This window comes from Haliotis rubra, unplaced genomic scaffold (assembly GCF_003918875.1).
Source record: "Haliotis rubra isolate DU_JTF1 unplaced genomic scaffold, ASM391887v1 Scf537, whole genome shotgun sequence".
Classification (NCBI taxonomy): domain Eukaryota; kingdom Metazoa; phylum Mollusca; class Gastropoda; order Lepetellida; family Haliotidae; genus Haliotis; species Haliotis rubra.
This window is the reverse complement of record NW_025767232.1, coordinates 75136-86791: the sequence shown is the minus strand read 5'-3', so window position 1 is coordinate 86791 and position 11656 is coordinate 75136. Positions and strand designations below refer to the sequence as shown.

General features: G+C 39.4%; 1 protein-coding gene across 2 annotated transcripts; it reads left to right on the top strand.

The window, feature by feature from the left end:
• The first annotated feature begins 86 nt into the window (after positions 1–86).
• Positions 87–11224, top strand: LOC124253262 (adipocyte plasma membrane-associated protein-like). 2 transcript variants are annotated; one of them, XM_046687005.1, is made up of 10 exons: positions 87–285; positions 1910–1940; positions 3557–3643; positions 4652–4773; positions 5491–5589; positions 6072–6221; positions 6897–7009; positions 8810–8970; positions 9862–10063; positions 10979–11224. In XM_046687005.1, the coding sequence occupies exons 2-10, from the start codon at positions 1927–1929 to the stop codon at positions 11204–11206; spliced, it is 1176 nt and encodes a 391-aa protein (XP_046542961.1). In that variant the 5' UTR covers positions 87–285; positions 1910–1926; the 3' UTR covers positions 11207–11224. The 2 variants fall into 2 exon arrangements, with proteins under 2 accessions (XP_046542961.1, XP_046542960.1); XM_046687004.1 differs by having other exon boundaries at positions 87–293.
• The last annotated feature ends 432 nt before the right edge of the window (positions 11225–11656 follow it).

The window sequence follows — 11656 nt, the reverse complement described above, 5'->3', positions numbered from 1 at the left end:
GCAAGAATTTGATTGCAACCCGCGACTGCCATCTCCGTGACCTCGTTTCTAAAAATAGAAAAGCACATTGTCGGACTTGTAAACAAGGCTGGTCATCTCGCCATAGTCGCGGGTCATATTTCACTTGACCCTGACACTGGTCATTCAATGTCCACCACGACCTTCGGACAATGCCGCGGGGACGTGAATGCGGTGAAGGACCTGTCTCGGACGTTATGTCACCGAGTCTGTGGTTGAAAAGACGTGGCGAATGGACTGGCAACTGACACAGATTTCAAACCTACGGTAAACAAGTGAGTTAGAAATAGTAGTTTACGTCTTATCTGCAATATTTCAGCAATATCGTGACTGCTGTAAACAACGAAAGGTATCTGCTTCATTTAAAGATTTTGTGACTTGTTCAAACCGTTTGTCTTGGCTTTCAGCTGTTTTTTTCACCAAAAAACCAATAGTTTGTTACTGCTCACCAACGTGAGGGGTAAATTCAGCCATATTTCATTGCTGATTTCAATCTGAGTCAATGATGATTTCACTGTCACTTTGTCGTATAGATCTAGATGGTGATGTTAGCAACTTCACTCACTAAAACACCAGTTAAAATGGTAAGGGAAGGCCTCAATAAAGTTTGAAAACTGTAACATTCAAACAACAATTCTAAATCTTTATGGGTTTTTTTTATTTTTATGTACCAACCACAGCTTAAGGACTTCAGGCTGGAACATTATTGCTCATTGACTTATGTATCAATGAAATCTATTCCAGGAGACATTAGCAGTTTTCAGATTAATTAATAAAAAGTAAGACATGTATACTGTCATGTATTGGTTGTTCTTGTATTTAGATACTGTCAGTTTAATATTTGTATCATTATATGAAATTGGAATGCTTTATATGAGGTTTGTTTGAGTTTGCATTGTCTGCTCCTTGTGACTTCAAATTCTAAAGTTCAGCTCAGAGAGTATTTTAGAAGAATAATTTAGACACTTATAATAAACAGATCCATGGTTAAAATTTTAAAATCATGAGAAATCACAAAAATGGGGAAACTCTTTCCTATTGCATTTATGTGAAAGGTCAAGGTCATCTGTTTAGGTAATTGTGCAGCATGTTTCTTCTCGACTTCTCGTCAACATGACACAAAGATGATTGATAGTAGAGGATACCCTACAAAGGAATAATTTTCCTTGGTCCTTTGGAATTCTTTTGTCAAATGCTTTGAGAAAGTCAAAGTCAAGGATGATAAAATATTTTTACATAGTTTACACTTTCTCAAATAAGAACTTTGTGTGGGTGCCTTTTGCAAGTTATGACAACTATATAGAAAGTTTTTTTGGGAAAAAAAGATGTCAGAGATCAATGACCTGTATTTTGTAAAACATGTTGCAGTCATGGTTTCATCTACAGGCATACAATCTTGTTTACAGGCTTTCTTGAAAATCCTGCCACGTGTAATCATGGTAATGGTGGTACCATGTCTTTCAAAGGCCAAGGTCATCTTTGAGACTGGTTATTATGAAACCATGTCTATATCAGTCATGCTGATTAATTTTCACTTTTACTTGTACAATTCTGCTGCTGGGATAATTGTTAGATCTTTAGAAGTTTACTTGATGAATAAGGTCAGGTAGTAATGTTTTCAGACTTCCTCGTGACATGATAACATTTTTTTAAGTTTGGAGGAAATGGTTGTGCAGGGGGCTTCTCTTGTTTAAAAAAACAAAGCAAAGCAAAGCACCTGTGCTGTACAGTTTTACTCCTGACACCTGCCCCAAACATGGATGTATTATGTAAAGATTTAAAAAAAATTTAACCTACAGGTACAATTTAATTATTGCAGTCTGTTGTTAATATCACTCTTTCTCCTATTTGATTATGATGTATTCCTTGATACTTGAAGTTTTGGTTTCAGCTAGTGCAACACTTCAAATGGTTCAGAACAAGTAAGTGTATTTCTTTGATGAAAATGTGTGTGAATTGTGCATGGAATAAATATTAACAAATCTGACATTGGAGTAATTATTCATATTATGTCATATACTAGCCTGTGACCGGGTGTAAAAACCTTGGAGTCAACTTTGTGTGCAGACTCTTACAGTGTTGTCACAACCCCTGGTGTACAGTACACAACCCTCTGCACTTAAAAGAACCCACAAATCTGTTGGTATATGAACAGATGGTGGCCACATGAATACGTGCAACACCTAGTTGCGGGTACAGCAGCATGCAGTAAACTTGGACAAAGCACTGTGACTATGTGTCCCAGTCCACCCAGCTGTGAATGGGTACCTCATTAGGATGAGAAAGCCACAATAACTTGGTGCGCCTAGTGGCTGCAAGAGTTGTATACTCCCCAGGGAGTTGAGATTGATAATACGATGTGCCGTTGAGATTGACGTCCAATGATCGAGAAAAAAAAATACCAGCGCCTTGAGCATGCACTAGTTGCCTGGATATATGCGCTATATAAATATCGTATAATAATAATCTGTATAAGGCTGGATCAAAATGGTTTTATCCAATTTCAACCATTAGCTTGAAGAATAATTAATAAAACAGCAACTGAATATGAAGCTGAAATGGTATTGTAATCCACATGTAAGATGAAAAATTGTTGTGTGGCATTAATCATGTTAATATTTAATTTCATTTATGATGGCATTATAGAAGATTATGTCTAGTTTAACATCACAATTTATAAAAAGACTTAGGCCATACTCTTGTTTTAATATCAGACTGAAAGTCAAACTTAATATGTCGTAGCTAGTTGTCTGTTGTATGGTTGTCAGGCCATCTAGCATGTGCCATATCTCCTGTAACAATATAGGAAGCAAAAGCCTTGCTTGAATCAAACCAGCTGTGGTTTCTCTTAACATCACACACAGAATACTGATCCTATGTTAAATGTTATGGCTGCCATCATTTCTTCAGAATACAGGGGGAGTTATCCATCCATGTAGCTCTCTCTTATCTTTGTTTTCAGATCTTACTAACCAGCTCAATTGTTATTATTGAAATGAATGTAAAATGTATTGTTCAATGTGCAAGTCTCAATAAAACATGCTTTTGAGGTTAATAGAGATGAGATGCTTTACACAATGCACATGATCAATCGTTTATAACACAATTACAATAGGTGCCTGATGGATGAGAGGTACGCTTGATGTAGAGTTAATGTATAGTTTCCTACACAAAGTATCCATGCCGATAAGGAAACTGAAAAAAGACAGTTATCAATTTTTATTTAGGAATTCCACAACCTGGTCAGTAAATAACAAAGCATAGGCTACAAGTTTATGGATGTAGGTCGTGCTGAAATGGTATTCACTGTCTACAATGATTGACTATAAGCACGATAAGTGTTGTTCTCGGTGACACAATCCACCAATTGACCAGATGTTTCAATGAAGGCCCTGTGGACTTATATTTGTTATAATCATGTTCACCTTTACCCTTGGCATCCATGTCTAATAATCAGTTGATATTGTGTAATAAGAAGAATAATCTGACTATTTTGTACATTTGTTTTCTATTATTGTTTTGTACTGTTGTTTTTCAGATTATCAGTGATATCGGCTACTGTTGGTCTGGTTGCCGTGGTAACGCTATATCTTCTGCCATCTCCAATAGACCCCAAGCCTTATGTGTAAGCATCGCTTCAGTTGAAATAGCAATAATTGACCTCTTACTTAACGTCATGGTTGTTCCAGGGCAGGATAGAAACCACAAATTACTCTTTCAGGGGTGGAAATAACCCATTGCCCGACGTCCGAGTCCAGTGTTGTTTTCTGTCGGGCAATCTAATTTGTATATCACATTGTACCGGTGTCCAGTTGACTTACCAATGTTAATTATGTTGTTTATTTAAAAAATCAACAAGGAAATGGACGGTATAGTGGAAAAATTATCAGGGCGAGTGATTTTACATGTGCCACTGTACCGGAGTACACTAGCAAATTTAAAGTTATTTCCACCCCTGCTCTTTGTATTTGAGGACTGGTTGGAAGACCTAGGTGTTTGCTGACAGTATGCGTCAGTCATCTGAAACTGGGAGGCATGATGTGTAGTGTTCACATGTTAGCACATGAGTATTTCACGGTGCGATATGTATTTTAGTGGTATACTGTGGGCGATGAGGCATCATAGTTATGTCCCTTAGGTCATGGAGCAGGCAATACCAAAACAAGCATGGTGCTTGATAGGCTCTATGTCTTTCAGTGTTTTATTAAATCTGACACAACCCATTGACTGCTAAAACATCACACGAAGCATGTCTGTTTGACCAAATGTTGACAGTTCCAATCCTCTCTCTGTCCATAATTGTCCAACGAAGCAATTCACATGAACTGAGTGAAATGAAAATACAATAATCAATTCATTATGGCCAGTGTTTGACATAAAGTCCATCCGACCGCCCGAGATTGGTTAGATTTCAGACAGGCATTCCAGATTTACAGCTAGCCAGCCCGATGGTCTGGTAATTTTTTTTAGATATTCCATACATCTGAGCAAATTCTCCATATCTTGGTGTCTGGTCTGGTTAAATCCATTTTGGGCTGGAAACATTTGGAAGTTACCAGCCCTGATGTCTGGCTGGTTTTTCGCTTATTTCATACACTGATTATGGCCTAATTTAAGTTAAAAACTGTTTCAGGTTTAACTGTTCAATTCCTCGTCTGGAGGGCAGCCTACAGCCCAACGTTCGCCTGCAGAAAGTAACCAGGCTGTTTGAGGACCAGATTATTGGTCCAGAATCATTCGCTGTGGATGACAATGGTATGACCAGGATGACGTAGAAATTAAGCATTCCTTTGTATAATAACACCAATTGCTAAACATCATTTGGAAACATTGTTGTCATCCTTGCTTTTTTCTTCCCTGCATCAAATAAGGGGTGATGGGTAGCGTAAAGTTTGCTTCTTAAGCCGAAGTCCCGGGTTCAAATCCCCACGTGTGAAACCCTTTTCTGGTGTCCCCTACAGTGATATTGCTGGAATATTGCTAAAATCAACGTAAAACTAAAACTCACTCACTCCTGCTTCAAGTGAAAGGAATCTGATATCCTGATTACAGTAATGATGTTTTGTATTTGTTCCTGTCAGACATGTCACTGTTAGTATTTATGTACTGATAAATCATGGTTAGAGACCGTTCATAAGTTATGGCTGTACAATGTGAATGACCCTCTCTCAAGTTTATGTACAAAGCAGGTGACCCCCCTGCATGTCAAGTACAAAATCAATGCCCCCCCACCCCACCTAATTTGCAAGCATAATCTTTTGATATTTTTATGCACAAAATTGCTGACCCTCATCCCCTTCTCTAGTTCATGTGTACAATATTGATGACCCCCCACCACCTCCCCAGATAAAAATGGGTGCCCCCCTTAAAATCATCATCACCCCCTAGCCATTAATTATGAACGGTCCCTTAAGGTGAGAAAAACAGTGATAATGTTTCTTAACATTTTGAATTTTTCTTTTTGTGATATAGGGACTGTCTACACAGGTAGTGCTGATGGAAAAATTTGGGCTTTCAAGAAAGACAACTTACGATTTGTTGCACGGACAGGGATAGACCACCCTGATTGTGGTGAGAACATTTTCATACTCTGTCATCAATGTTGTACAATTGCAGCTCTCCTTTTGGTTAGGGTTCATGGTATTTGCTCACCCTTTTAGTCATAATTGTACTGATCTTCTGTGTACCCCCTTAAATCAAGCTCTTAGTACCCACTTGTAAAAAGCAGTCTTTGTAGTGCTGAGATGATTGCAGCTCACAATTGTTATTGTAACATTTGCGCACAGTTATTAGTAAAGCACATATGCTAATACATTTTTGTTTTGGAATTATAACTCTTGCTCTTAAAGTAAGGCACCTAACTGTGTGTTCTTTGATTTCAGCCATGGGAGGCAAGAAAATTTAATCTTGAAATGGGTACAGAAAGTAGGCGATCTAATTTACCATGTTTCAGATAAAAGAGTTAGATATGTTTGCTTGTGATTTAGTGCCTCACTCTGGGATGGGTGTTGAAGCCAGCAGTTGTTTCCCTTTAAAGAACCCCTGTGTTGTAGGCAGCTTCTCGCTGGAGCCGGACTGTGGCCGACCCAAGGGGATGAAGGTGGACAGAGATGGATTCCTAGTTGTAGCAGACTCCTACAAAGGTCTGCTCCGTGTCAATGTGACGACCGGGGACATCGAGACTCTCATGCCAGGACATATTGGTAAATACAGGTAGTAGTGTTCTTAAATGTTGAACTCGGTCACCCATCAGCTGGATGAGGGGTTTTCTAGAATGATCCAACCAGATGGACTAGTGGTTGATATTGTGAGCAACCAAGTGGTGTTGTCAGGTACAGTGACAATCAATAGAAAATGTCACTTGGGCACACCACCTGGTCTCTTTAGTCACCTTGGGCACTAGCGTCATCATGACCAGTGTCTGACAGCCACAGTTCCAGGATCAGCACCTGACAAATACATCATTATGGTAGTGCTTGACGGTGCCACTTACGCTCTGTCTGTATAAATTTATAGACAAAAAATCATTCCATTTTGACTGAAAAGGAACCCGAGTGAGATGGGAGATTAAACCTAAGGAAAATCTGCACTTTCTTCATTTAGGGCTTTTGCAAAACAGAAAGGGCTGGGCACAAGGGAAATTTATTTTTCACGGACTGTGAGACAGACGAGTGACACCCATGTGCTGTGTTCTGATGCTTCCCGTTTAGCAAGGTCAGAGGAGTCAGGCTACTCAAGACAGAACAACTCCAATGATAAAATTACCACAAATAGAAACAAAATTGCTGATGTGGTGGTATACAACATTTAATCATTCCTATGATTAGAGGACAAAACTGATCCCAAAATATTTACCCATGGGCCGTCATGTGTTTCAGGCATCGATGGCAAACCTTTTCGTTTCCTGAACGGCCTTGACATTACATCAGACGGGATCATCTACTTCACCGATTCCAGCACCAAGTGGGAGCGGAGGAACTACAAGTTTGAGGTACACACAACTGACCAGGAGATAAAGCCAAATAATGTTTGTTCAATTGTGAAACTGTAAATGTTCATCTCAGAACTGGTTCAACAAGAGACTTGATTCATTCAACCCACTGGAAACACTGGAATTTTAGTCACTTGTGAACTGAGAGTGTTTGTTGTCTAATCCTGCACTCAGTCATATTCCATCTGTTTCATGTGAATGATCAAACCTGAACCATACAATCCAGTGATTGATATTAAGAGCAATGGTCCACCCTATTGGGTCATGCTGACATGCAATCAAGTGAGACTGACCAGCATGTACTTTGAAACATTTCGCTATTACAATGCTTGATATAATAATTATTGTGAAAATATGAACTGGAATAGAGCACTTGAGTCCAGGTGTTCACTTAGACAACCCTCTTACACAGTCAGGTAGGTGGGAGACAAGATCACTTAGACAACCCTCTTACACAGACAGGTAGGTGGGAGACAAGATCACTTAGACAACCCTCTTACACAGACAGGTAGGTGGGAGACAAGATCACTTAGACAACCCTCTTACACAGACAGGTAGGTGGTAGACAAGATCACTTAGACAACCCTCTTACACAGACAGGTAGGTGGTAGACAAGATCACTTAGACAACCCTCTTACACAGACAGGTAGGTGGGAGACAAGATCACTCTTAGACAACCCTCTTACAACCCTCTTACACAGACAGGTAGGTGGGAGACAAGATCACTTAGACAACCCTCTTACACAGACAGGTAGGAGGAGACAAGGTCATTGGACAACCCTCTTACACAGACAGGTAGGTGGTAGACAAGATCACTTAGACAACCCTCTTACACAGACAGGTAGGTGGGAGACAAGGTCATTTAGACAACCCTCTTACACAGACAGGTAGGTGGGAGACAAGATCACTTAGACAACCCTCTTACACAGACAGGTAGGTGGTAGACAAGATCACTTAGACAACCCTCTTACACAGACAGGTAGGTGGGAGACAAGGTCATTTAGACAACCCTCTTACACAGACAGGTAGGTGGTAGACAAGATCACTTAGACAACCCTCTTACACAGACAGGTAGGTGGGAGACAAGGTCATTTAGACAACCCTCTTACACAGACAGGTAGGTGGGAGACAAGATCACTTAGACAACTCTCTTACACAGACAGGTAGGTGGAAGACAAGATCACTTAGACAACCCTCTTACACAGACAGGTAGGTGGTAGACAAGATCACTTAGACAACCCTCTTACACAGACAGGTAGGTGGTAGACAAGATCACTTAGACAACCCTCTTACACAGACAGGTAGGTGGGAGACAAGATCACTTAGACAACCCTCTTACACAGACAGGTAGGTGGGAGACAAGATCATTTAGACAACCCTCTTACACAGACAGGTGGGAGACAAGATCACTTAGACAACCCTCTTACACAGACAGGTAGGTGGGAGACAAGATCATTTAATATTGTCAAGCTAAAGGTAAAGTTTCAGATCCATCATTTCTGTATGTCATGTGACCCGTGAAGATCCGGGGTAGAATAGGTCTTCAGCAACCCATGGCTTCCACAAAAGGCGACTATGCTTGTCGGAAGAGGCGACTAACGGGATCAGGTGGTCAGGCTCGCTGACTTGGTTGACACATGTCATCGGTTCCCAATTACATTGTACACAGATCGATGCTCATGCTGTTGATCACTAGATTGTCTGGTCCAGACTCGATTATTTACAGACCATATAGCTGGAATATTACTGAGTGAGGCGTAACACTAAACTCACTCACTCACTCACTGTATGTCATGTCAGGTGATTGAGATGAACCAGCTTGGCCGTCTGATAGCGTACGACCCATCAACCCGATCAGCTCGCACTGTCCTAGATGGCCTCTATCTAGCCAACGGAATCAGCCTGTCTGCAGACGAAAGTTTCCTGGCAATCGCGGAGATGAGCCTGGTGAGATTAAGAAGGTTTGTGAAAAGGACTATCTCCATTGCTGTACTCAGCTGATCCCTTGCCATGGCCAGAACAAGTCACCAATACCCACCCCTTACTTATCAGATACAGGCTAATTGGGGATTTACAGGTGACCATGCTTGAATATGACAATCTTGGGTTTCCAAGTCTATATTTTATAACCACATTTACATCATGTCAGATGATGATTTTCCAACAATTGCTGTATCATGGATGTTTTGTAATACCTGTATATGCAACATTTTGGCCTATTTGACATGTTTGTAAACTGTAAATTAGATCCTTGAATATAGAACATGAACATATATTACAGGTCGAGCCATAATTACATTGATTAAGATGATATTGAACACATTCAGAATATGAGCACTGATCCAAATTACAAATGTTTTATTGTTCATACTTCACCAAGAAAATTATTCCTGGTCCTTCAAGAGATGATATTATGTTGTCAAAATAATGATATCATTGATAAACAGCTGATATTTGCCATTTTCGATACTTGTAGTCATGTTGATAAAATATTTTTAATTGCCTGCCCTAACAATTTCCACGACCGTTATTTCTATTTTGTATCCTGTTAACATCAACAAACCTTAGAAACAACTTTTTGCACTCAAAATTTATTTTGCACTGGCTTCTGGTGTTTTGCTCAAGCCACTTTCATGGCATGTTTTCACCATGTTCACGATGGCCTGAGGCGAGTCTCTTCAAAATGGCCAAAAGAAGTCATGTGATAATTACAATCAAGTAAACTTTGACAGGTTTACAACTCTCTGAAGAAATATGTAATGAAAAAAACTGAAATCCTTCATCATTTCAAACACAGTGTAATTTTGAGAAAAATGGCTGAAATTGGTTATGTGTATGACTTTCTGATGCAGGTATTACCTCAAAGGCCCCAAACAAGGTGAAACTGACATTTTGATTGACAACCTACCTGGTTACCCTGACAACATCAAACTGAACAGTAAAGGACATTTCTACGTTGGACTCGGCAGTGTGAGATTCCAAGGTGCCAGTATTCTCGGATCGTTCCTGGACGTCATCGCTCCATATCCAGGAATCAAGAGATTCATGACAAAGGTAGAACAAAAAGTTTGATTGGGGCCTATAATACAATATATCACCTACTGACCTTCTTCTTTTAACCAAAGAGGGTGGGATGTGTTGGGGTAGCCTTGTGGTTAAAGCATCTGTCACGCTGAAGACCCGGGTTCAATTCCCCACATGGGCACAATGTGTGAAGCCCATTTCTGGTGTCCCTTACCATGATATTTCTGAAATATTGCTAAAAGCGGTGTAAAAACAAAACTCACTAGCTCACTCACTCTTCTAGTGACAGGTTGAAATATGTAACCATCATGTTGATATTTTTGGTATAAATTCCTATTAGAACCCAGAGGTTTTGCACAAATAGAAATTGTGTTTTATAGTCGAGGAATAAAACATAAATTAATCCAGAAAATACTGGAAGAGTATAATTTTGCGGCAGGTTCTACAAAAGAACTAAAATACCTCCACTAGACATGTTGGACGACCTGAAAAACATTCTCTGAAACTCAGAAATATTTGCACTTCTTCTGTTGTTGACATCTTGTCATTGCAAAATTTCAGTAGGTTTATTGTTAACATCAGATGTCTTTAGAGCTAAATTGTATTATTTCTGTTCATTCATTACTCAGTGACTGGTAGCCTATGCTTGTTGGAGGAGGTTAACTAAATGGATTTGAACTTATATTTACAGATGCCACAATTAAAATCTTTTGAAATTTTTATCTTGGAAACTTCAAAACACAAGGAAATATAATGAATCTATATTCATCCTGTCCTAAAATGTTTTACCTCATAACATTTCGAGTAAATATGAAAAAAGATATTTGAAAACATTTTAATTTTTCTACCAACCTAATTACCAATTAATCTTAAGGTTTGACCCTAAATCTGTAAATGGTCTATTGTCAGTGTCATCAGTTCTAATTATCCTGTTGTCTTTTCCAGGTGACACCCCTATCATTCTATGACATATTCCTGCCCAAACACTCACTGCTACTGGAGGTCAATACTCAAGGTCACATCGTGAGAAGTCATCATGACCCAGGGTCAAAGGTCGTACCAGCCATCAGTGAAGGTTTTGAAGCAAATGGATATGTGTACATTGGTCATTTCCGGATCCCTTTTATTGGTGAAATATCTGTTGACGAGTTAAACAGGGATGGGAAGGTGTAATAAAGTAACAGAAAACCACCTGCAGTGTTATTGTATATGTGATATGAATGTTTCATCATAGCATATTTCTCAAGGTAACAGGAAGGATATGACAATAATATCGTATAGTGGTGTTCCGAATAATTGAAATAATTGAAGATCGGTCGCAGTGACTAAAACACCACTCAATCGATTGCATTTTCTAATAATCGAACAGAAACGATTTTGGAACTACGGTTTTTAATGTTTGAAGCATTGGAACATATCTGAGAAGTTTTCAGGGTCTGAAAACATGTTTAATTCTTGGAAAACTCACTTCGCTTACTGAAAAATCATGACCGAATATTTCTTGAAGACTCCAGGAAGTTTATGTTCATGATATATTAGTCATCACTGTACAGTAGCAAGTTGCATCATGTTATACTTATCTGCAACACACACACACGCGCACACACACGCGCACACAGACAT

Coding starts and splice junctions, on each gene's coding strand:
- LOC124253262 (XM_046687005.1), top strand. Junction 3,644..4,651: donor ATAGACCCCAAGCCTTATGT/GTAAGCATCGCT, acceptor AAACTGTTTCAG/GTTTAACTGTTCAATTCCTC. Junction 7,010..8,809: donor GGAGGAACTACAAGTTTGAG/GTACACACAACT, acceptor ATGTCATGTCAG/GTGATTGAGATGAACCAGCT.